At 37.0% G+C, this 27,372-nt stretch overlaps 1 protein-coding gene across 3 annotated transcripts in view; it reads left to right on the forward strand.

Annotated features, from left to right (window-relative positions):
* Positions 1 to 27,372, forward strand: part of bbs9 (Bardet-Biedl syndrome 9) — a 275,781-nt gene that overhangs the window by 78,744 nt on the left and 169,665 nt on the right. For 2 of the 3 annotated variants that reach the window (XM_059022878.1, XM_033998802.3), the window contains exons 15-19: positions 7,899 to 7,913; positions 10,904 to 11,044; positions 13,863 to 13,958; positions 14,309 to 14,481; positions 14,922 to 15,074. In XM_059022878.1, the coding sequence (XP_058878861.1) occupies positions 7,899 to 7,913; positions 10,904 to 11,044; positions 13,863 to 13,958; positions 14,309 to 14,481; positions 14,922 to 15,074 (578 nt within the window). The remainder of the gene's footprint in view (positions 1 to 7,898; positions 7,914 to 10,903; positions 11,045 to 13,862; positions 13,959 to 14,308; positions 14,482 to 14,921; positions 15,075 to 27,372) is intronic. The other variant, XM_059022879.1, reaches the window with a different exon arrangement.

Consider the following 27,372-nt stretch of genomic DNA (forward strand, 5'->3'; position numbering starts at 1 on the left):
GGATCATATATTTAACTAATTCCTTGTTAGACATGTATTCCTTACTAAAAACAAGAACATGGATAGGGGTTTAGTGGAATAGTGACTGCTACTTGAATATTGCTCTGAATGTCTAAGTGCATCATAGAACAAACATATAATTAACTTTTCAGACCTGGATAGAAGTTTGCCCAGATATGATGTTTATTGATAGAGATTTTCTTGTTGAATTATATTCTTTCGTAGCAAATTACTCCTGCACCAATGTTTTTTTAATAGTTACTTTGTTCATAGTGCTTAAAGAAGCAAGTGTCCATTGTTTTCTTTGGAGTGAATGATTTTTGGCAACAGAATGTTTTTAGACAGTCAGGCTCACAAGTGATAGTGCAAGAGAAAACATATTTGTTTAATGTAAAAAACAAATAAATGAAAAGTCATGAGATAAGACATCCGTTCTGCTTGTATGAGAATTAAATATACACCGTCTTTCTGACTTGAATATGTAATAATTTTCAGATTCATTTTTTAATAATGCCATATGAAATATATATTTTTCTTTAACTGTTCAATAATCTGAGTTAAATGATGTTCTACCCCACTCCTACTGCTTTTTAAATGTAAATATTTTACAGTGTACCTTCAAGAGTGGTTAAACTGCTCTAAAACGAATTAGTTATTTACATACAGGTAGCTAACAAACCATTTTGACCCCTTCATCAAAACCAACCCCAACCCCTCCCCCCGTAACATTTTGTTAAAAGATTTATAAATACATTTTCCAGTTTTAACTAGCACGGCATCAGACATTTCAACTATCTATCCTAAATAAAAAAAATCATAAATACAGTAAAATCTTGTTTAAAACGAACTTCAAGGGACCACCAAAAAATTAGTAATTCTTATTATCAGGAGTCTAATTCAAATGCATACTGTCAGTTTTTATTGAAGTTACAGAAACACTGAAATAAAATTTAAATTACGGAACAATTAAAAGTATTATACATTTTAAACTAGTGTGCATTTTACTGAAAATATAGTTGTGAGCTCCAGAAAAAAGCCAGGGGGAGGGTGTGATATACTGTACAGTGCATTGTGGTGATCTGAAGTTCTGCGATGGTTTTGACCTCATAATCAAAAGGAATAGAAAAAGACATGCACGATAAAAATAGCCAAACTGCAAGACAATATTTACCGCTAGATGCTTTCACACCAAGCCAAATCTGTCAGCACTGGTTTCAGCACAAGTTTGTGCGTGAGCACTAAGGCACTAAAATACAGTACAGAGGCGCTAATCTGGATGTAAGTTAATACATTTCCCAATATCCTTTGCAGTCAGCTGTTTGAACCAGGGGGTTTCATTTTGTTCACATTTTTCTTCCCGAAATAATTTGTACTAACAGGAAATGCATGTTAAGTGAATTCGTATTATAAGAAGTAATTTCCAATAAGAGACTGCTAAATTTGGCGGGAATTTTCTCATCTAATCCGAGTTTTAACGAGAACTCACTTTATATCAAATGCAATATTATTGTTCAACCCACAGCTTTTTACCAACCTCCTATTGTTTTATGAGTCATGAATATTAACTTGGCCTCAAGTACATTATAATTACTATATATATATATATATATATATATATATATATATATATATATATATATATATACACACACACACACACACACAGTGGGTTGCAGAAGTATTCACCCCCTACCAATAATGTCACATTTTATTGAATTACAAATAATTTATGCAGTTTTTCAAACAAACTTTTTTTATTTAAAGCTGTAGTGGTTAAACTGAACACTGTTATATGAAGAAGAGGTTAAAAGTCAGCAAAACTTGCAAAGAAAATGTACAAACTGAAATTTACTGGTTGCATAATTATTCATCCCCTTAAGTCAGTAGTTGGTAGAAGCACCTTTTGCAGCAATTACTGCTATGAGTCTTTGTGGATAGGTCTCTACTAGCTTTGCATAGTAGGATGGTTACATTTTTGCCCATTCTTCACGGGGAAAATTGCTCCAGTTTTGATAAGTTTGTTGGGGATTGTCGATGGACTGCAATCTTCACGTCTCGCCATAAATTTTCGATTGGATTCAAGTTAGGACTTTGACTGGGCCACTCAAGAACATGAATTCTCTTCTTGTTCAACCACTCCAGTGTGGCTTTGGCTTTGTGCTTCGGGTCATTGTTCTGCTGAAATGTGAATTTCCTCCCCAGCTTCAGAGTCTAGGCTGACTCAGACAGATTTTCCTCAAGAATTCGCCTGTACTTTGCACCATCCACTCTCCCCTCTATCCTGACAAGCTTCCCAGTCCCTGCTGAAGAGAAGCATCCCCATAACATGATGCTGCCACCACCATGCTTGACAGTTGGGATGGTGTTGACTGGGTGATGTGCAGTGTTGGGCTTGCGCCAGACTTGGAATTTAGACTGAAAAGTTCATTTTTTGTCTTGTCTGACCACAAAACCTTTTTCCACATGTCTGCAGTATCATCTACATGCTTTTTCGCAAACTCCATACGTGCTTTAAGATGAGGCTTTTTGAGAAATGGCTTCTTTCTTGCCACCCGTCCATACAGGCCAGCTTTGTGTAGGGACTGGCTTATTGTTCATGTGTGAACACTGACTCCCATCTCAGATGCAGAACTTTGCAGATCTCTCAAAGTCATTGTTGGCTTCAGAGTGACATCCTGAACCAGTTTCCTGCTTGCCCGGCTGCTCAGTTTGGGAGGGCGACCTGATCTGGGTACTGTCTGGGTGGTGTGATGCATCTTCCACTTCTTAATGATGGACTTCACTGTGCTAAGAGGGATAATCAGCACCTTTTGAAATTTTCTTGTACACCACTTCTGCTCTGTGCCTCTCTTTGGCTTATTGAGTTAAAAGTAATGTGCTTTTCCATCCTAATAAAATACTTGCTTCAAATGTAAAATAAACTTTCATAAAATGTCTTTCAATTTAGAATAAAAAAAACTTTGTGTAGCAGACATGCAGAACTTTATGGATGCGAAACTACTTGGTACCAAAATTAGAGTTGGAATCTGAAAAATGCTTATGTGTTCTCCAGGACTTCCTTCCTAGAGATATCTTGGTCCCTGAAGATAAAGGGACCATTCCCTTTCAAGTACGAGATGTAACCATTACTGTATGGGGATGTACCTTCGAAAGACCCAAAACCTGAATAAGATATATCAAAACTGCTTGTAGAGCCTGTGAGACAGTCATGGCCTGCCGCGAGGGCACAAAAGAACTGCGGTCATAGACCTCAACGCCATATTTCCTTTCAAGAACTGACCTGACAGGAGAGCTGGTTGAGATAAGAACGTGTTCTGCTACATATTTTGCATTTATTGTGTTTTTATACAAATTATATGTGATATTAAAATAATCGCTGTATTAGTTTGACTAATTGCACATATTTGTGCACTACAGCCTGTTGTTTGTTATGTCCCACTGTGACCTTGTGCCCCGCCTGTACCCAGCAGCTTGAGTTGTTCCTTCCCAGGGATCAAGCAACATAAGTTTTTTGCATGTTTTTTTTTTCTGTTGGTTCATTCTAACAAGCAGGCTTCCCTCAGTCTCGTGTGAGTACTGACTGAGTGGTTTTGCCAGTGGCTTGTACAGGTGGTCATCCGTGTAACTGCAAACCAGTGGACCCGTACCATATGGTGCTGAGGTCACAGACCAGCTCCGTTCATGACCAGGGCCGAGGTTACCGCACTAGTGCCGACCCGATACCATGCCCGTACCGTCCCAGTACCGTACCGTACCGAACTAAAGTCACCGAACAGACCCGGTACCATCTCACTCAAAGGCATCAGAGTGCTCAATTATCTGGATGACTGGCTCATTTGCACCCAGTCTCCAGCATAGGCAGAGGCCCACATGGAACTTGTCACCAGCCACCTCAACGCTTGGGCCTTAAGGTGAATCATGCGAAGAGCCAGCTCACGCCTTTTAAGACAGCCTCCTATCTACGAGTGTGCTTGTACTCTAGGTCCATGCTGTCCACTCTGTCAGACGACAGAGTGCAGAGAATAGCTGCCTGTTACGAGCTCTTTCAACTCAACAGAGCACTCACGGTTGTGACGTTCCAGAGACTTCTGGGCTTGATGGCAGCAGCTTCCCAGACCCTTCCATTGGGTCTCCTGTGCTATGCGCCCTCTGCAGGCCTGGTTCAACGGCAGGGTTTTTCAGCCTGTGTTAAACCGCGACCGACTGTTGACAGTGTTTTGTCACTGTCTAAGGGCACTCTCTTGGTGGAAACAGCTTGCCCATCTACGCCTCGGCATAGCGCTGGGCAGTGTCACCAGAAAGGAGGTCGTCACAACGGATGCATTCCAGCCTGGGTTGGGGCGCTGTGTGGAATGGCAGGAGGCCGCAAGATATGTGGAACACCCCTTGGCAGGGTCTCCACATCAATGATTTAGAGCTGCAGGCAGTTTATCTGGCCTTGCAGAATTTTTTGCAGGAGGTTCGAGGGAGACATGTGCTTGTCCGTACAGAAAACAGTGGTGGCTTACATCAACCACCGGGACGGTCTCAGGTCGCCCAGTGTCCATCGCGTGGCCCGCAAGCTTTTGCTCTGGGCACACGAGAACCTCCTTCCACAGTGGGCAGTGCATCTGCGTGACAAACTGGGCGGTGGACCTCCTCTTAAGGAGAGTTCCCAGTGCCTTAGAGTGGATGCTTCACCCTGAGTGAGCCTCATTTGGGAGAGGTTCAGGAGAGCAGAGATAAATCATCTTTCCTCCCAGGAATCAATCCACTGTCCCCTCTGGTTCTCCATAATAGGAGGCAGGGACTCGCTGGCAGTAGATGTCTTGACACGCCAGTGGCCGAGGCAACTGTTATATGCCTTCCCACCGCTTGCCCTGCTTCCGCTGTGTCTGGAGAAAATCAGGCAGGACCGGGCCAAGGTGCTCCTAGTAGCCCCTCATTGGCCCTGAATTTCAACCTTGATGCAGCTCCTGAGCGGCCAGCCATGGAGACTGCCCAAGCGTCGTGACCTGCTCAGTCAGGCACAGGGGACTTTATGGCATCCCGACCCATCAAGTCTGCAGCTCTGTGTCTGGCCCCTGAACAACTGCATTTGAATCAGCTGGGTCTGTCCAATAGGGTTATTGACACACTACAAAATGCCAGAGTAGCGTCCATGCGTTCCCAGTACAGGTACAAGTGGGGCGTCTTTCAGACGTTGTGCCTGCCTCGTGGTTTTGACCCCCACTACCTGTCCCATGGCAGTTATACTGCAGTTTTGGCAATACCTTTTTGATGAGGGGAAATACCCCTCCACGTTAAAGTTCTATCTGGCAGCCATTTTGGCTTGCCATGTGAAAATTGACTCTATTATTATTATTATTATTATTATTTTATATATATATATATATAATCATCATCATCATCATCAAGATTTTCACCTTGGATGAAGGCCTCCCCAAGATTCTTCCACAAAAGCCTGTCCGCTGCGTCCCTCAGCCACGTTGCTCTGGCGTGTTTCTTAATTTCATCTTGCCATCTTCCTGGAGGTATTCTTCTTGTTTGCTTTATATCTCTTGGGATCCAGTCTAGTATCTCCTTGGTCCAGCGAAGGTCTGTTCTTCTTGCTACATGTCCAGCCCACTGCCATTTCAGTTTTTTCCCCTCTTATAATAACATTGCATACTTTTGTTTGCACTCTTATCCATTCCTTCCTTTTCCTGTCTCTTCTTGTTATCCCCAGCATGCATCTTTCCATTCCATACATTGAGTCGTTTGTAATTTGAGTCATTTTTGCATTGAGGGTCCAGGTTTCACATCTGTAAGTTAGCACTGGCAGCAAACATTGGTTGAAGACTTTCTTCTTGAGGCATAAGGGTAGTTTTCCCTTTCAGAACCATTCTTTATCTTCCAAAGGCACTCCAGCCCATTTTTGCTCTTCTGTTTATTTCGCACATTTGGTTCTCCATTGCCAAAACTAACTGTCCTAAGTATACGTAGTTATTGACTTCTTCAAGCTTGATCCCATTGACTTCAATTGCCTTTGGAGTGGTATATTTATTGAACATGACTTGAGTCTTCTTTAGTTTTTATATATATATCGTCTGAAATGTGTGTGTGTGTGTATATATATATATATGTAATATATATATATATATATATATATATATATATATATATATATATATATATATATATATATATATATATATATATATATAATATATACACACACACAGTTGTAGTCAAAATCAAAAGTTAATAATTTCTAAAAATGTCTTAAACCCATCATTATAGGAAAATATTTTGTAGCTAAAGTTTTGCTTTTGTGGATGAAGAAAAAAATGTTACAAGAAATAGATGTCTTACAATGATGTATTTAAGCATTTTGTAAAACTTCAAAAATGCTCATTCAAAAGTATTCTTACCCTTTGATGCTATGATAGTATTGTCTACAAGGTGCTAGAAATTCTTTCAATGTGATAATGCAGAAACTAATTCTAGAAAAGACTAGAAAATGCTGGATTGTAGGTGAACATTCTTAGAGTAGCCTTATTACTACATGAGTTGGGTGTTTCTGATACACTGTTATTTATGGTGTTTTGACAGATGTTTGTTTTTTGTTGCAGATAGACATACTAACTAAAGTAGACAAATATTTTGGTTTGTGCCTTGTTTTGAGGAAGGCATTAACGGATGTTGGTTTCACCTTCATGATTAACTTTACATAATTGTAAATGTGACTGCCTTCCTCTGTTTGTTCAAGTACCAATAAACCACACTTCTATTTAACTATAGTTGGCTTTTAATGTTAATTTACTGTATAGGACAGGATTTTTTTTTAACAGTGTCAGCTTTATATTTTTTGCTATGTTTCCATATCGTTTTACATAGAATTGTCTAAACTTTGTCCAAAGAGGTTTGTACAGAATTATGAGTGAAAAGCAATTAAATGTTATTAAACAAAATGTCATTATTATGGCCCTGCAAGGCTTATGAGATTTGCCAGAGCTTGAGTAAAGTTTTTCTTTTTTGTGATAGATTTTGCAGTGCTTCACTTCAAGGCTAAGCATGATTCGCCAAAATGTGCAAACAAGTAATTTTTAGAATTTTCTTCTACAAACCTTCACTTTTGCTGTTAGGTCCATTATTCTTAATAAAGTTTACAAAAATACTTTGAAAATTGTGACTTAGTGCAATTATCCTATTAGTTAAAGATAAAAGGGAGCCTCTTCACTAGATGTCTTGTTAACCCTTATATGCTGACAAGCATTGTACTTGTCTTAAGAAGCGGTCTGTCAGAATCCTGACAAGTAGGATTCTCCTTCATTGTTTCCTGTTGTGCTTTTTTATTCATTTTTTATTGGACTGTCACTGGTTTCCATGGAGTTATACTAAATTAACTACATTGTTTTCAAATTGTAAAGAGTTTTTACAGGAAATATAAAAATCACAAGAGTATTATTCTAGCCTTATTTTACCTCTCTCTCTGTGGTTTTATCCTTTTCCCGAACCCATTGACTCCCCTCTTACCATCCTTTCAAGAGATCAATGAGTAAGTGTTGACAAATGGGAAATAAACTCCCCACCTAGTTCTGTTTAGTTTCTTGGTCCCTATGTTGCTTGCCATCTGGGATATGGTTATTCTCATTGTATGGCAACAAGAAATTCTAAACGGGGGATTCAGAGAAATTGGGACCCTGCTAAGATTGGAGGGGAAATTAAAATGCTGCAGACTTGAGCAGTAATACAGGCGTGTTTGAGAATCCGAGTATGAATTTAAAGTTCCTTCAAGCTATACGATTACTGTGTGCATAACCCTTTCTTATTGCTTGAGTTTTGTATTGCTACATGGATGTTAAAGGTGTATTTTTTTCAACAAAAAGTTCAAACTGATTGAATTTTGTTTTTCTTTACACTGCTTTCATAAACAGATCTAAACCCAGCAGGTGAGTATGAAATTACATGAGTAACTTTATCTGATGTTCCTGCCTCCTGCATTTTAAAATATAATTGCAAATTGTTGATTTTGTTTTATTCATGCTAAACACAAACACATTTCAATATGTACGTGCTTGTACTGTCATTGATAAACTGGGAGGCGTGTGGTCGAAACATCACACCTTTGTCCAATTATGTTTTTGAACAGTCTGTTGACAGTAGAAAAGTACAAAGTGCAATATTGCTGAAAGGAAAGTGATGTTTAGACAGGTGTATTCCAGTAGTTGGTAAGTAGTAACACAGCTGATTTATCAACCAGCACATGTGAAATATCACAATAACTGGTGCTATGTTAATGTTATGTTATACTACTATACATAGGACACAGGAGACAGCAACAGAAAGTAAGGAGAAAATAAATCTAACCATTTAACCTCTAACATTTTCCATATTTTTAGAAACCTGGCTTTGTGCAAAAGTGACGTGCTTTTAGTATTCAGTGATATGCTAATGAACCATTGATTAACTCTGAACAAGTGGAGCATTTTCAGTGCAATTCACATTTAGATCTATTATAGTAAGCAAAAGCTCCTTGTGCAAAAAGAGGTTTTCATAATGGAAATAAATAATGTTAAAGTTGCATTTAATTGGAAATTAATTTAAACGGAATATTCTGTTTCTGAACCTGTTTGTATGTTTTTTGTGGTCAAGATACATGTACAATTTGTATCAGTAGCTTTGCAAAATATGCACAATACTATAAATATTGACACAATGTAAAAGCAATATAAAAAAAAGTACTGTAAAATAGTACATTTTAGTTAAATGTTCAGTAAAATACAATATGCTTAATTTTTTTAAAACATTTACAGTTTTACAATTAGTTATTGTATTTATACACCCAGAGTATGCACACATTGTTTATATTTCTGCATTTTCTCTTACAGAGCATGATAAAATAATGGTAGTTGTAAGACTTTTTAAAATTGGGTTTTAAAAATTCCACAAGCTGGACATAAACGTGTTAAATGAGTGAGATTACAGTGTGTAATGTAATACTTACTGTATCAAGGAGTACATTCATGAAGGGCCTGTGAAATGTTATATGCAAGTGTGCAGGTAAAAAGCTGTCACAAAACTTTAAATACTAGCTAAATCAGCTAGCCACCAGCTCATAAACTCCAGGGGCAGCTAGGGAATAGCATAGCAGGTTTATGAACAGGTTTGTTTTTAGAAAAGGTCTTAGCAGCTACTAGGTAAAAAGTTCACCAGCTGAAAATGCATATGTGTTGCATTGCAAAGATTTATGGTGGGGTTGCTTTGCGATCATAATCAAAGGGATTTTTGTACTGGGGCCATCGACAAATGATGGTGTAAACCCCAGAAGGAAAACTACTTTGGAATAATACAGACTTGTCTTCCAGATTCTGCTTTATTTTGCCCGGGAGACAATTTTGATGATAGATTACTTTTGGTTTTTTGTTTGCAATGATTTATAGTTAGTAACCTATTCTGTCACATTAAGCATACAAAATTACAAAGCTTTACAAATTAAATTAATGCAATTCAGTAAAACTGAAGTTAACCTACAATTAAGGTAATGAAATACTGTAATTTTAAATGTACCATATACCAAACTTTGAAAATCATCAAAGAATACAATTCAGTACAACTTTGACTTTAGGAATCATTAAACTTCAAAAATTCAGTAAAATATTTCTATACTTTGATACTTGCTATTAAGGCATTGTAATAACATGCAGTTGAAATTAATAAAATAAATGTTCATAGCTGCTCAATAACATAGACAGGATCTCAAGCCCTTACTGACAAAATAGAAGAAAAATCAAGAATGAGGTGACTGTTTTAATTTGCTTAACTGCAACCATTGAAAGCACACAATGCTCCATCTAAGATGTTGGTGGTCTGAATAATTCTGTAACTTTCATTTGCCTACCTTGCAAAAGCAATTAGTCTACAGTTTCCAGATGGGATTTTACCATATTTAATGTGCATAAGAACAGTCTTTGGTTGTTATTTGTGTCTGGGGTGATAGTTAGTGTCTGGTTTAGGAATTATGAATGAAAAAGAAATAAGAAAAAAAAAAACATTGAATATTTGTAGATAATCCCTTGGGTCGCCATTCCTTCATTTTTGTGAAAATCTTGCATGTAAACTCTTACAGTAAATGGGTTAAGCTACCTGGCCAGACGTAACAGGAAAGGATTAGGGAAGTGCTGGCGACCCAGTTCTTGCTACTGGAATAGTTCAAAGGAAGGGTAAAGAATTTACTCCAAAGCAAAGTCCTCTTTTTAATGGTCTTTTGGCATAAATATTATAGCCATGGTGATATGCATGTGTGATGATTTTGGAACTTGTACTCCTTATGTTTTAAGTATGTATTTATTATTATTATTATTATTATTATTTATTATTATTATTATTATTATTATTATTAGTAGTAGTAGTACATGATTGAATAAATTTGATATTCATGGGGTTGGACCAAAAATAGAAAAACATGACATAGCACTGCTTATATACAGTAATTACAGCCTCAGATTCCTTCAGTGGAGTCTGCGCTGCAGAATAGCCCCCATAGGATAAGTCAGTAATGTGTGCAGTCATAAGTCGGCACTCATTCCCAGCTCAGTATCGATTATATTATATGTCTGTCAAATCTGCTGTCTTGTCCTATGTTACTGTAACAAGCTAACTTGGAACATGGAGATTCAGTTCTTAAATATTACAGAATATATGTGAAGGATTCCATTTGCACAGGAAATATATTAGGTATGCGAGACAAGATCTATATTTTATTTATTGTTATACAACTGCAGTCAAATGATGACAAAAGCTTTTTTTTTATAGAATTGATTTGAGAGTTCTGAAATTTTGAAATGAAATGCTTACAAAACCGTGCATATGGATATGAATCCATGTATTTGGCAAGATCAATTAAGCCAATTTTAATTTTTAAAATGTGTTTATCTTTCAGGTATACCACGGGTTTCACAGTGTAACTTCAGTTTACCACTAAGATTGGTTTGCATTCCAGCATCGCCTTTGAAGAACGCTAATTACAAAGTGACCATCGACACCAATAAACTTCCAGTCAATCTTCTAGAAATCTTCCCAGGTAGCAATCTATGTGACAAATACAGTTTCATAATCAGAAATTTTATTGAATATGGTATACTTAGGACTTCTGATTTTCAGTTTTAACTGATAAAACAACGATAACCCCCCCCCCCCCCCCCCCCGGTACAAAAGAATGAAATGGGTGTATATCCAATAAACACTGGAAAAACACTGGGAATGGTTACCCTTTATCAGTGAACAAAATAAATAAATAAATGCAGTGATACCCCATTATAATGCGGTTGTCGTGGTCCATAATTAGGAGACCACGTGTTTCGCCATAACGAATATTGCTATTTTTGTTCCCAAAATGATTTACAATGCCCACAAGCCAAATTAATATTGTAGCGTACCGTGGAAAATGAAGGAAGGAGAAACGCACAATTTTAAGGTACTCAAATCCATGGTTTATTGGGACGATTATTCGTGGCCCCTGTTAGCCTGGGCCACACCAAAAAGAACAAACACTTGCACTCTCACAGCAGCACATTCACACAGCAGCTTGTTTCTCTCAGTTTTGCCTGCGCTGATGAGGGCATCCCCTTTATGCTTTCATGTCCCCGCCTACCTATTGATGTTCCTGCAGAAACCACGCAAATAAAGCAGTCTTCATTGTCTTTAGCTCAGCGCATTTTTTTTTACCTAGAGCTGCTCTTTGTAGTCAGTCTTATCAAGAAAACCTCTTAGTTTTTTGTCTTTTAGCCATCCACGCAATGTAGATTCTGCAACATTTATATCTTTTGAAACTGCTGCATGAGTTTCACCTTTTCTTCCTCTGTCCACCTCACCGAGTTTCATTTTAACAGAGAAAGATTTACGTTTTTTGCTGTCTGACGTGCTTCTTACTGCATATGTGGAATGTTCACCCAATGTTTGTGAGTCAAATTGCATTATGGGGGAAATGGGAGCCACGACCTTACCGTGTTATAACTTATTCCGCACTATAACAAGTTGCGTTAGAACGGGGTAGCACTGTAAATACCTTTCCCAGTGCAGTTGGGCAATGTCGCTCCTTCCTGACTTATATCTTGCATGGATTCGTTCTGAATACTTTAAACCCACCCCAACTACTGAGTGGCAGCAAATTTTTATTGGAGAATTGTAGCATGCTTGCGAGATTTAAAACGAGATATTCTTGCTCGCGAGATTCAAAGCTATATTACAGTACTACAGTACGATTACACACTTGTGGAATTTAAAACAGACTTGCAAATTGTGGCGAAATGTAAAAAAAAATGCACAAAAACCCCAAAAGAATATGCCCGTGACCATAAGGATTTCATTGTGGAAGACAGCAAAGAAAAGAAGGTACAATTTGAAGTGTGCAAATACAGTACTGTAAAGTTACTATACATATTGTGACAGAAAAAAACTAAAGAAACCAAAAAACAATAATGTCATACAGTATATAAGAAGCGGAAGCCCCCCCCCCCCCCAAAAAAAAATACATAACTAAAAAATAGCTAAGAATAAGCACCAAAAATGAAATTAATAAAAAACGAAAAACAGAAGCCATACTGTAGTAGCGAGTGTTAAAATAAACAATTATGGGAAAGCAAAAACGATCTCAGTGGCTTTTCTAAGATGCATCATAGTAGGTGCCTATGCAACCAGCTCGTCCTTCAACACTGCACTGACTGCAACAGTCTCCCGGTGTTTCTGAAATTAGATTAGGGGAAGAGAGTAAACCTGTATAATTTCCGTTTCCATATGAATCAAGGCTTCAGAGAGGCTGCACACTGCCTGTTAGAAGCAGCAACAGTTTTAGCAGTACAGCACAGGGTTTCCTTTCTGACCAGCATGTGTTATGCTTGTGTAATATGGTGACTGTGTGGTTGCTGGAATATGCTTGAAAAGGTGTATATCTTTGTATGTACACACACTTAACCCTTTGCGGTCCATTTATTCAGCGTCAGTCAGGCGCGTCATGTCTAATTTATTTTCACACAAGCTGTTTATTTTACACGTGCTGTTTAAAAGTAATTTTATTCACAGTAAAACAGGTTTAAAAGGCACTGCATATCAAAAGGACACCCTGTACTGCATCTCCAGCCCTGCCCCACTCCTTGTATTTATCACATATCTCTTCACAGTAGTGCATACTGACAAATCATCTCCTGATCACTCAGTTTACCACCAAACTCCTCAATAATGCTATCCAAGTCATCGTTTTATTACTATAACATCTCAAAAAGCTTGGCAAATGTCCGCGATTTTCTTTGAGTGCTGGATGCGGAAGCAGCTATCTTGTTTGTTTATGTCCGTGTTATGTCTGTGGTGAAGGGACTATGTGTATTACTCAGATCCGCCTCCGTGTTTTTTTTTTGTTTGTTTGTTTTTTTGGCTTCTATCGGCCACTTTCAGCCATTGAATGCTTTTCTAGGCTTTTTCCAGAGAAAAATCGACTAGGGACCTGTGCATGACGCCTTTTTGGACCGGAAAGGCAAAATTGTAATGTCGGACCTTGTCTGACATAGGACCACAAAGGGTTAATAAATAAAGAAAAAACATTCACAAGACTTAGTCTGAGATGATAACTATACTTTCAGGTTTCCCATCCAAATAAAACAAATTTGCATTTGTATGGCCAGCAAATAACTGCAGATAAACAACCATGCAAATGCATGCAAATCAGAAATATTGGTATCACAGAGCTGATAACAAGTCTGAGTGACTATCAGTGTCTTCATGTTTTTTTTTTCTTCTGTTGAGTCCTACAGTAATATTACTGGTATATTTTGTTCTCACTTAGCAGTGAATGAGCCGCATGTGAATTCTAACTTAAATCTTTGTTTCTCTTAATTGTGCTGTAAAAGACTTTGTAGAGGCATTTGAAGAAGAGCAGGTGAATGCTCTTGGCCTCCAGCTAATTGCAGGTTCCAGGATCACGCTGCTGGCATCAAAAACATCCCGTAAGTTTTCCTGGATTCAGACATCCACACACTGCAATGAACTGGTAACATTACTGTTTTTTTGTTCACGTTTTTGTTGTTGATGCTCATTTCCACGTTTTTGGTATTTCGCATTTCTTTATTATTTAATATTTAATTACTGCCTCCATTTTTCATGTGACAGTTTATAGAATATTGAGTCTGGCATTTTAAGTCTCCACATTGCAGTGCTCACTATGCAAAATTATACAGTGAAGTGTTCAATGTAAGTTCAATATAAATATGCAGTATAGATGTTTAATTCAATGAGACCTTTAAAGCAAAAGGCATTTGACCTTTTTTTTTTTTTTGTTTTGTTTTGTTTTTTCAAGAGCGATACAGAATTCAGAGTGAAGCATTTGAAGATCTTTGGCTGATAATCCAAGAGTTGAATACACGCTTTGAAAAGCATTTTGCCAAACAAGGAGCCAAAGACTTCAGGTGCAGCTTTGCTGGGCCTATTCCTCTACAGGAGTACTTTGAAAAAATTGATCGCCATTTTGAGGTTTGTGATAGTTTTAGATTAATCCCAACCCCAGACATTTTACAATAATTTTCATAATAAATAATACAAAAAAAATAATACAAACAGGCTTATACATACTCCAAAACAAAGTTATCTGCACTGTGTAACGTGGCAGGGTTGAAGTTTATAAAATCCTAAAAGGTATAGAAGAAGTTAAATACTAAAGCACAGAGCAGGACAAGGAGCATAAATGGAAACAGAGTAAAAGTTTAGAACAGGAGGTAGAAAGCACTTTAACACATACATGTATACGTTCACAGAATAGCCTACCAGGTTACTTAGTAACATCTACAACTCAAAGGAAGGGATGATCCTTGGTGCGCTAAATGGCCTCTTCTCATTTCTTATGTTTTGTCCATCTTTGCCTGTAGAGTTAAGACATCTTTTCATAAGAAAACACTTTGATTTATTAATTGCAGTTGCGTCTGAACTCTAAGAAATACCAGGACCTTCTGTCGGAGAGGGCTGTGCAGTTCAGAGCCATCCAGCGCAGACTGTTGACACGTTTTAAAGACAAAACTCCTGCTCCTCTCCAAAATCTGGACACCTTGATGGATGGAACCTACAGACAGGTTAGCTTGGTTTCAGTCAGAACACTTTTTGGCTTTAAACCTTCCATAGATGGTTTAAAGCCGACAAGCATTTACAGGTGATGTTTTTGGGGCTTTCGATTGGTATGAGCCTACTGAAATGCCATCAATTTGTTTCTGTCAGCGTTGTGAGACATACTGAAGCAGACCTGCTATTGCACAATAGTTAGCTGCTGTTTTAGAGAAACTCTGAGACAGGCTATTTATAGAGGGACAATGAAGCACTTGGATTCCTCTGTGTCATTTAATTTTGTGGATTAACAACACATCTAATATCAAGAAGAAAGAAAAAAAAAAGAGAAATACTGTACCATTAAAACACATAGTTGTCTGTATATAAAATAAAACTCATGATCAGTCTTTATTAGTTATCAATTGTAGATATAAATAAGTATATCATACTGTCACAAAGACGGCCGGAGTGGGTGGCGTCAGACCAGAGCCAGGAAATAAACAGACAAAGATGTGTGGTTTGGGGAAGCTGAGCGAATGCTTTCGCTCAGCATTTAATAAACAGAACAGAAAATAAAAGGTTGGAACACAAAAACACAACACAGGACACGGCACTATACGCCAAAATAAAGAGACAAACAAAACAAACACGGTGAGTGAAACACTTCTAATTACGTTCTTACTTTCTTTTAGTATTTAGTTTCTCCTTCTCCACACTCGTTCTCCACTCACCGAACACCCAACCCTGACTGAATGAAATGTGCATCTATATATACTGTTGTGCTGGGAGTCAATTACTAATTAATTATTCACTTGAATCCCAGCACGTGAATTAATTCTGTGCAACCCCATGCTCACATATTACATTTAACCAGCACGTGAAGTGATTTGTGCCCTCCTCGTGCCTAAATACAAATCTACCTTTTTAAATCACACGTGAAACACAGACCCGTTTATATCCCGTGTACCAATGACTATACACCAACATTTACACACGCACGCAACATACAACACATAATATGCACACAGGGGCGGGGCACATTGCCACACATACATATTCAGGAATTTCTATAAAGTTTAAGTGAATCCGCACCACTCCTCACAAGCCCACAAGCATCACAACCTGACACAAAATCCCAGTTATTTTTTGTTCTCAATGTGTTGCATTGGGTCAGTGATGGTTAAGACTCCACCAGAAATATTTCAGGATGTGTGCCAGGTCATTATTTATTTTGTGCGGCTTTTTATGGACATAGATTTCAATGTGTATGATTGAGTGCTGGCGATTGTAGGAGCTACATGTGACACCCAGTTTTCTAATCCCGCTGACTTGTTATACAATATGACTGGCACAACAAAAGAAGGGGGAAAAAAATGTGTGCCTCTCTTGAGGCTACTGTGAAAGTACTGGGTAATTATGTCAGCCACAATGGGTGGATTTAGGGGCCTGTTCATTCCATTGGCAAAGTGGTTTTGAAAATACTGGACTCAGCAGAATGTAATTTTAGCCACCAGTTTCAAAAGAGAGTGGATAAGGGAAATAGGAATGGGTTAATAACTTTGTTTGTGAATTAGTTGTTTCTTGAGTAGTCTAAATGTACCTAAACCCCCCTTCTTTTCTGTACTGCTAATGGGATCAATGTAATTATTCCAGGGTAGTCGTGAAATAAGGTAGCACAAATCACATTGCTCTGTACTGTGTGTGCACCTGTTTTTACGAAGTAAAATACATGTAAAGAAAACGTAGTAAGATAGAAACTAAATATAGGAGAAAAATCTTGAGTCCCACTACAACTATTATTTTTTCTGTGTAAATGGGCTGTCCCTCGCATGTGTGCTTTGTGTGTGATTCACCCAAATCAACCCAATAACAAACCGAAACATGGCAAATTAGTTGTAGGTCCACCCTACTCATTCAACTGCTTTTACAACAGGGCAACAGTCTGCCCCCTAACGCCCAACAACATGAAATCTCTAATTACATTTATTTTTGTGGCTTATGTTTAAAGAAGAATCTGGAATATGTGTCAGGCATGAAAGCACCAGTAGGCTTGCAATAATTACTGTACCTGACATAATCCCAGAAGAGACAACTACAAAACTGCCAGGAAGGGTGAAAGCAGGCAATAAAACCTGGAAACAGGGAAGGATTTAATTGCTTCAAAGTATTAAAATGACTAATAACTATGGGAATCTGTATCATAATGCTGGACACATCAGTATAATTTAAATAATAGCACTTGGTATTAAATAGGGATGGGGATTTCGAATAGTTTCCTATTCGAATACACAGGCACAATTGTCATGTTTGATTATCCGAACTCTAGTCCCGGCTCTTACACTCCCAAGAATAAAAGGCAAATGCATATGTGTACTACAAGCAGACAGCATAACAGTGTAAGCCGCTAAAGTTGAACAATGACCAAGACGTGATTTCTTCGTTCAGTACTCTATTTCCTTAGGCACAGGTTTTTCCTTTTGTTTACTGAATTAAAATACAGAACTGAATGAAACTTGTACCAAGACACAATTGAGCAGCAACGTCACAGCGCATATCTCTTCCAATTAAAGCTACAGTAGCTTAATGCTGCGCAGTACAAAGCAGAGTAGCAAATAATTATTTTTGCTTTATTCAGAATAAAATAATACTTATCATATAGAAACCTAAATATTTTACATCTGTTTAATTCTAACAACTAATAACATTCATTAAACAATCTGAATAGTGCAAATATTGTAACCTGGCCAAAATAATAGAAAATACACGCCAACACTACAATAATTTAACATTACTACCAATTACAACTAGCCAGTACTGACCTCAGATGAATCTAAATCAAATTACTTTGTTTATTCAATACCCTGTAAATTATTCTAAGCCATAAACATACCGGGTTGTACTTTTAATGTTGACGTTACTCCATCCATTCACAGAAAGTCAACAGTAGGTGTTTCACATGAACTGCAGTCCAGAGTTAGAAAAAAATTCCTTTCCGAATATCTTGCTTTTTCTGATTAGTCACTGCGTTGTTTTTGTATCGTTTACAGATGCACGCACAGGCAGCCATGACCAACAAAAATGTTTATTCAATATCCCTTATTTCAAGATTTCAAGTTAGCTGTAACATTTAATAAGTAAATTGAACTGCAACTGTTTAAGAGCTGAAAACAAGTAAAAATGTCTATTTAAGCAAATTATTAGGATGGGTTTGAGAACCCCTGCCTTAGAACAAGAACTCCAATTAGCTCCATACTCTGAGTAGACACCCTCTAATGACACAATCTAGTACTCCACATATACGTGAATGCAATAAGACACGACAGGGTGTTGGTTGTGCTAGAATAACCGCACGCCCAGGGGTGTAGTAAGGCACGAGGCCTGGAAGTGCGGTTATTCTAGCACAACCAACACCCTGGAGTGTCTTATTGTGCTTATACAATGGGTCACTAGTTTTTAGAAATAAAGATATAGACACATTTTTATTTTAATATAGGTTTATTTTTTTCCTGAATATATTACTACGCTAGGAAAAAGTTCCAATAAATGTAATAGTTCCAATGAATTTAATAGATAAACAAATTATTTTTAATAATAAATTCAAATAAATTCAATACATTTTCAGAATAATTTCAGTATTTGTCTCATGAAGTTGACTGTACCAGGGAAGGTACAGTTTTCTAAATTAAATGGCTGGTTACACAGTTGGACAGATGGTGGCACTGTTTGGTGAGTAGGGGAGTTTGTTTCTGCCTTTTGTTTACGAGTGATAACGGTACTTCAGAGAGGATGTAACTCCAGGACTTCCTGTCCTTCTCAGCTGGTACCCATAGCTTCTTAAGCTACCTTATAAAATGAGTTGGGAGATATCTGCATCCTGACTACCAATGACTTAAGTTTGTTTAAGTCTGTTTGGGATACAGCAACGTGATGTTGTGACTTGTCTTTTTGTTGTCGTGTGTAAATGAAGATGCTGTTTGCTGTTTTAAAGTGGGTATCTGAAATTAGGTTTATCGGTCATCCCACTGTGGGAGAATTTAAAAAATGATTCAGGCCAGCTCAGAAACTTGTGTAGCTGCTAACTGAAGATTGTGTACCAGCTGATGTTACCACTTCAGCAAAGAAACTTCTTAAAACTGTGTTTATTTCAGTCTTGGATGGTTTTCCAGTCCATATTATTTTTTGTTTGTGCTGACCAATCATTAAAAACTGACACAGCCCAAGCAATTACTTTTTTAGTATTCCGCTCTTCTTTATTGCCTTCAATTGTATTAATTTCAGCAGTACTGAGAGAGAGGTGTCTTGTAGTACTCACGGTTTCATTTTTTTCCTGACCTTTTTTTTAAATTATTACTGTAAGTTTGTTACTGAACTGTTACGGTCTAATTCCTCCAGGAATGTGTGGACATTGGAGTCACCAAACAAGTTAAAATTCACATGGAGGAAGTCTGACATTGTATTACACTATGTAACACAATTTTTGTTCCTGGGTAGTAAGTGTTATTTCCTAATTGCTTATGCCTCAAAAGTATAGAAAATGGCTATTATTCCCCACAAACTTTGCTTTTGTGACCAGGACAGTGATATTTTGAAATTTGCCTATTTCCAATGAGAAAACGGGCGGATTTGTGTCTTTTCGTTCACATAGTCAGAAAAAAACAACATATGAATCCAAATTAACATGTATTTATACTAAAGTAATACAAAAATGACTACAAAAGATTTAGAAGTGAGTAGTTTTTCGAGATTTACAATTATACTGTAAATCACTTTCACGAATCAACCCCCAAATGTAGTCTCCCATCATGTTCTCGTTATACTGTCCTTCATTGACAGCTCATCCAGGAGCCTCAAAGCTGTGCTGCTCCATAATGGTAACAAGTACCTGTCTCTTCCCCTGCCTCACTCGGTGCACCTCAAAGAGGATTACAACAGCATCAAGACCTTGCTGGACGCCTTGAAGTATGATGAGTACGGCTGGGACCCCCGGAAGGTGCTGATGCCACCACTGCACATCAAATTGGGCCTTATGAAACAATTTGTCAGAGCTCTAGATAAGGAGTCGGCAGCCTTCAAGCACCTTCAAGACTTCTTCCCTAAGCTGTCTGAGGCAAAGGTCAAAGCCGGTGTCTTCGTCGGACCACAGATAAAGAAGATCCTGGAGTGCAATGAATTCCCCAAGAAGCTCACTAGTAAGGAGAAAGCGGCTTGGAACAGCTTTGTCGCAGTGGTTCGGGGCTTCCTGGGCAATCACAAGGCCGAAAACTATGTGGAGCTGGTTGAGACTCTGGTGAAGAACTACGGCACAATGGGCTGTAGGATGTCCCTCAAAGTCCATATCCTTGATGCTCATCTAGATAAATTCAAGGAGAACATGGGAGTGTACTCGGAGGAGCAAGGCGAGCGCTTCCACCAGGATATACTGGACTTTGAACGCCGCTACCAAGGACAGTATAATGAGAACATGATGGGAGACTACATTTGGGGGCTGATTCGTGAAAGTGATTTACAGTATAATCGTAAATCTCGAAAAACTACTCACTTCTAAATCTTTTGTAGTCATTTTTGTATTACTTTAGTATAAATACATGTTCATTTGGATTCATATGTTGTTTTTTTCTGACTTTATGTGAATGAAAAGACACATTCGCCCGTTTTCTCACAGGAAATAGGTAAATTTCAAAATATCACTCGGTCACAAAAGCAAAGTTTGTAGGGAATAATAGCCATTTTCTATACTTTTGAGGCATAAGCAATTAGGAAATAACACTTACTACCCAGGAACCAAAAAAAAATAAAAAATTTGTTACACAGTGTTATTATTTTGTTTTTATTGGGGGAAAAAATGGCGGTCAATTCAAAAAAACATTTTTAAACGTTCTTAAACACTCGGTGCAATAATATCTGTTTGTAAAAAGTCTTAGTTGTTGGGAATTGTTTGTTCCCGTTGGTTGTACTGTAGTAATTCAATGGCTTGGAATGCCTATCAGCCAATCAGGACGCAGATATCTCCCAACCCATTTTATAACACCCATTTAACTAACACATATTATTCATTATAGTTTTGCTTGGCATTTAGTATGTCTTTATATTCATCATAAAGTTAAATGACCTTTCTAATTTCAATGTTACCCCATGCTATATACATTTATTTTATCGCAGTTCACACATTTAAAGTTCGTCGGTGCAATACTCCCAGAAATGGTTTCAGGACTGCCTAGCAACCAGGGCCATAACCGGAGCTGACATTCTACCAAGGTCAAACTCAGGTTTCAAGCTATAACTAGCAGTATTTATATGACTGCTTGGTATTTACTATTCAACCTCCAAATCTATGTTACACGGCAAACCAACAGAGAAAATTAAGTAGTCTTTTGTACTTTACCAGAATCTTTACATGAGCATCAGCAGAAGCTGCTGTGTGCAGTGATTACAGGGGAACTCAAGCAGGGATCTGTTAACATTAGCTAAAACCAGGCAACAACATTGGCAACAATTTCAAACAGAATACGTTTACTGGAGAATGTTACTGTTACAAGCATTGCATAATTAATTAGGGTCCTTACATTTAATATGCAAATAACAAAGTCTGGTTTTTAATCATCCACATTTTAATAAAAGACGCATTTGCTTCTACTAGTAGCTAATATATAAGGCTTTTTTTTCCGTATACTCGAATGTGTAATATGCTATTCTGTATTTTATTTTATTTTTGTGTAATCATGTATTCGACTACACTGACCCATCCCTAGTATTGAAATGATGCTCTTCCTCTGGCCACGTAAACCAGTAGGTTTTTGAGAAAAAATATTTCACTGGATGCTGTGGTCAAGTTTTTTTTTGTTTTTTTTTCTGTCCAGTTTATGAAGTAATATGATCACTGTTATTAGGTAATTTACATTTGTATTACATATTCTTCTGCTGAAAAAAATGAGAAGGGTATATGTACTAATATTACAATTGTAATGTTCAGTTGTTCTCTAAAATAAGTGTGGTATTAGGCTTTATGTTTTAGAGAACAGAACTAAGTCTGGTACTAGGCCTTATGTTTTAGAGAACCAATTGTTGAATTGTGACCTAAACTTGCTAAGATCCGATTTGTGCAACTTACTTCTGGCTTGTTGATTTTATTTTCATAAGTAGAACAGTATTACATGTGTTTATATTTCACAGAATTTCAAAAGCATGCCCAGCACTTTTAATGTAATTTGCTACACTGATGGTTTGCACCTAAGTGGAATCTCATTATACACATAAGATGAACTCTTTGTTAAGGACTTAATTTGTTCTGCATTCCATTGAAATTGCATTTGCGCTGTGCACGGGTTCATGTCTTAAAACCTGCAATTTAACAGCAGCACTGTGGTATTGTCCTAAACGGTTTGCCCTTTGCCCTGGCCTCCCATAAATGCTTAAGTGTTTCAAACAGTAAGGTTGGAAAAAATGGACCTCAAAGAGCTGAGTATTTTGTCAGCACAAGGGTGTTTTATATACAGTACTGCACCTTTCTTGAACCTGCTGCCATAGGTACAAAAGAGACCTGTTGTTTTCTATTGGCACATGAGTTTACCTCTCCAGGGTGTAACTGTATGTAACCAAGCAGCATATTATTTGGCAAGTCTTCACGTCACCTGGGGAGCATGAACTTGCTTCTAAGCAAAACATCAGTGAACATGCTTAAAAAAGTGTTGTACACATGGGGATTGGCAATTCATCATAATGTTGCCATAACAACCAGGTATTGGAGACTTACAATATTTTATTTATATGTATATTTAAGTTTCTGTATATGTTTGTTTATTTATTACTTTTTAGTTCTGGTGATCCAATAAAGCCTGCTAATGTATGTTCTACTGTGTTTAGGAGAGTTTACTTTTAAAATAAGCTTACTACATCTATCCTGAGTGTAGATTTATCTTTTATATCCAAGCCTGCAGTCAAATTTATTTTGGCATAGGCCAATAACATTTTTTTTTTTACCATTTATTTTGTAGTGAAACACATTTAACATCTACAGAGCCAACTAGCTTATACAACCAGCATACTTATGCTGTCTGGGCTACAAATGTAGTTGTTATTTCATCTTTGCCTGCAGTCTGCTATGGAATCATTCATGCAAATTTATATTTTTATTTTACAAAGCACTGTGCCGGTACTTATTTTTATAGCATTTTTCAAACTGAAACTTTCTCTTTGTTCTGAATGCTCCTCAATTACCTATTTGTATGGAGCATGTCAATAATGTGCTTTGGAGATCCATTATAACCCTCTCCTTTCCCTGAGGGGGTACTTTTAACTGCTACTGCTTAACCATTTCATGGCTACATCTTGCCTAGTGAAGTCCAGACAGAAGGGATTTATGATCCATTACACCACAGAGGCTGCATTATACATCAATAGATTACAATGTGCCTTGTTGCCACATTGTTTTGTGTGGTTCTTGCCAGTTGCACAACTTACCTTGGTAGCTAAAGGCTTCCTACATTTTTTTCTTTGTTAATGTCTAAAGACATCACCCTAAATGTTATCTTTAGGAAAAACTAAACAAAAAAGAAAAAAAAGTGTTTTATTTATTGTTCCATTTGTAAAGGCCAAGCCAGGTTATCTATAAATGACATTTTTTAACTAAGCCAGTGCCCTCCTTTTAGAAGGCCACTAAACTATTTGCTCTGGAAGTCCCGATCATATTGTGCAATCTTGACCTGTTTTATCCCCGAACCCCACCCCTTTTCTCCCTTGAATAATTACAAAAAACAGACAAGATCAATTATTGGTGGTTCTTTTCCTCCAGTTCTATGTCAGATGTTTTACAGCGTGTCGCTCAAAAGCATTTATTATGCAATTACATCTGAAGTCACAGACAGACATTCATAGTTAGTCCTAGATCGGTCCATTCCTGGTAGTTAAGGCAACAAGACAATGTCTGTTTGGCAAGAGAGCGTGTGTGTATTTAATCCCATAGATGAGTTCCAGTTTTAGATTCAATATCAACCCTGAAGTTTTAAAAAAGCAATTTAAATACATAACCCTTTTTTATTTTTATTGTGTTACATTCCTGGCTAAAATGCAAGCTTTTAAAAGCACAGGATGATGGTACTTCATTTAGCTCCCAATGTTTGGAAGAGGTACATTACAGAGAGATAGAAGACAGACCATACATTTGGGTAGTCGTTGATTGTAGTTATCAGGCTGTTTGAAAACAAGCACATTACACATTATATTTAATTTACAGTACACAGAATTATACCTGTAATGTATTCCAGTATCTCAGTGCTGTGTTCTTAAAGCTGTGTTTTCTTGGAACTCTCCATCAAGTGATAATCTTGTTATAGGTAATAAAGACAATGAGTGTTCTTAAGCTTTGATGCTTGCACGGTTGTTACTTAATTCATAAGAAACATGTTTAGCTTAAATGTTTTGCATGTGACCATTTTAGTTGCAGCCAAGCATCATGAGAGAAGAGGTCTAGTATTATTGTTGTTATTAACCACAAAATATATTTTTGAATCTCTTAGTTAGCATAAAAAATCATCAAGATTAGCAGACTCATATTGAGGTCTGTTTACTGTTTAGACCTGTCGCACTAAAGTAACATTGTTCTGTAAAACCCTTTCAAAAGAGCTCTCTCTTAAAGAAGATGAACTGTAGCCGTGCAGGTTTAGAAGAAGGAACCTTTTAAAAAAGTGATCTGTTTGCATTTTAGTCATTGTAATGGATTTGGATAGTTGTGACAGAGCAATAACAGCAAACAGTCCACAAAGAACATACGTTTTAAAGAGTATATACTGGTAAAATTGAAGGCAGTCCCATTAAGAGGTGATGCATACCAAAAGAGCCAAGTTAAAGAAGACACTAAACTGGGACTAACTATCAAAAAGACCAGTGCAATGTGTAAGACATCCCCATTTTCTTGGTTGTTTTTTGGAGGCTTCTTTATCTGACTAGGCCTATTTGTTTTGTCACCAGTCAGCCCTGAATTTAATTTGAATTATTAATGGAGTTTAAATATAACGGTAATGTCTCAGAGGACTGAGGTACTGACCACCATGTCCCGTCTTAAAAAAATAACAAAATTCTATAGTGTTGCCAAAAAATATATATTTTCCCCCTATTTCCAAAAAAAAGGGTAATATGTGACAAGTGGCAAAGCATTTCTCTCATTGTTATGGTAGTTTCACAAACGTAATGTAAAAAGCTGTAAAATGTTATGTTAAGTGAAAATATAATTTGTCTGAGCTAGTCGCATGATAGCTGCTGGATTTAACATGTTTCCATAAAGCTGACAAAAATCTAAAAAACTGTTGTGCCAGTGCAATATTACATGAGAGGGTATTGCTCCTCTTGGGTATCTAAGAAAGAGTGGATTTACTGTCTGTTCCGTTTACTGTGTAGTGTTTACATTTTTTGCAGTTAGTGACATTTTTGCCTCAACCTTTTAACAAAGGTCAGTTCATGTAGTGCCAACTTAATGTAGTCTGGAAAGATCAGCAGCTTGCATGTGATTGTGGTAGTATATTCGTCATTCTCATGCCATTTCTTCAAATTATCACGTGAAATGTAGTAGCCTTTTATCAGTCTGCTTTTAAATCAGTCTGCTGTCATCTTAACAGTCTTGGGCCACAGTGGATAATAATTGTATTAAGATTACATGTAGCTATTAACCTTTTAATTTTTTTTTTTTAACTAACCTAATTGTGAGGGTGGAGTTCATAAATTCTCTCTAGTGGTTTTAATAAATTAATTGTTGCTTCAGCTTCTCAAAGTTTAATGCAAATCCAGTTTCTGATTTGGACAAATTATATTTAAAATGGATTTTGCTTGCATTCTCGTATAATGCAGATGGAAATTGATACAAAAAAAACTAATTGCACCTGTGTACAAAAAGTCGCTATAGTGCATTTAATTGCCACTTTAGGATTGAAGTCACTGGTTTCATTACATTTTTGTTCACAATAAGGCAGAAGATAATCTAGACCGTCTTTTTACTACCATAGCAATGGTTGAAGATCCTTCAAAGTTTTTGAGAATTCAGTGATCGAATGCAGTTAGTCCTTTATTACTTAAACACAAACACTTAACTTCTGATCTCTACATGTGCTGTACAGCAACGTGTAGATGATCTTGTTTACTTTTATAAACACTTTGTAGAACTCATCCAAAGATTATTGCCAATAGCTTTATTATACATCTAAGTGAAGTCTGTTACGATATTGATTTTATTAAACGCTTACCAAAAAAAAAAAAAACAACTGTATAGCAACTCATGGTTGGTTTCCTTTTTCTTTGAGTGCTGAAACAAGTCAAATATTTGTAACAGAAAAGCATCATAACCACAATAAGTTCAAATTATTATTTTATTGTAATGGTACCGTTTAACCAACAAAATGTAAAACCCTTTAAAAAGGTGTTATTACTGTATTTACAGTGAGTACATCATTTGTGTGATGGGAATGAGAGAATATGAGCACAACATTTTGTTCAGGAGGTTTTGCTTGGCTCAATTCTTGAAGCTTTCTCAAGGAAGGTACAGTTTGCATGTTTTGAATTTGATTTGTTTAGTGTAACGAGATACTGTATGAGAAACTGGATGTCTGTCAGGGTTTGTACCGTATTATGCTGTTTTAAATTATAGTAGTTTAATCTTTAAGATATGCTGGGGAGTTTATATGTCCCTTGTCTCAGTTGAAGAGCTTGATTGCTGTTTCTGTTTAAGATGTAATCAAGTGTTTGTGCGTGCAAGGGTAATGTCTTGTTATATATGACAGCAAGAGGTGCACGTGAACTAGGGGTGGGAATTTCGAATAGTAAGATTATCAGAATATACCAAGAATAAAAGTTTTGAATACCCGAATACTGGATCTCTAATTATTCATAACAGTAACAGGTCCTTAGAACGTATTAGCAGCAACCACACATAGGGACGCATAGGTAAATACATCAACAGTAAGAGAGAAGAAACATCTAAGGCATCTAATATAATTAAAGTAAAAAGTGATATGAACTAGAAGTAAGAAATGAGAATACACAGCAGAGGGGTTTTAACTATAAAACGCAGAACTTTATAAAAAGGACCTTCAAAACTTTCAGCTGCGTTTTTAACACCCTTTGACGACTCGTATAAAACACACAACACGACTGCTTACTAACAAAGCACAACAAAATGTTTGCTCAATAAAATCTATTGTATAATACAGTATATAACATAAAAACGAGATGTACTGTACCTGTACTTGCTGATTCTATATTATAATAATCATTTAAAAAAAAAAAAAAAGGCTGATTCCGGAATCAAGCCGATATCAGTAGGAGACCAATAACAGCAGAACTCAA

Source organism: Acipenser ruthenus, chromosome 4 (genome assembly GCF_902713425.1).
Source record: "Acipenser ruthenus chromosome 4, fAciRut3.2 maternal haplotype, whole genome shotgun sequence".
NCBI lineage: Eukaryota > Metazoa > Chordata > Actinopteri > Acipenseriformes > Acipenseridae > Acipenser > Acipenser ruthenus.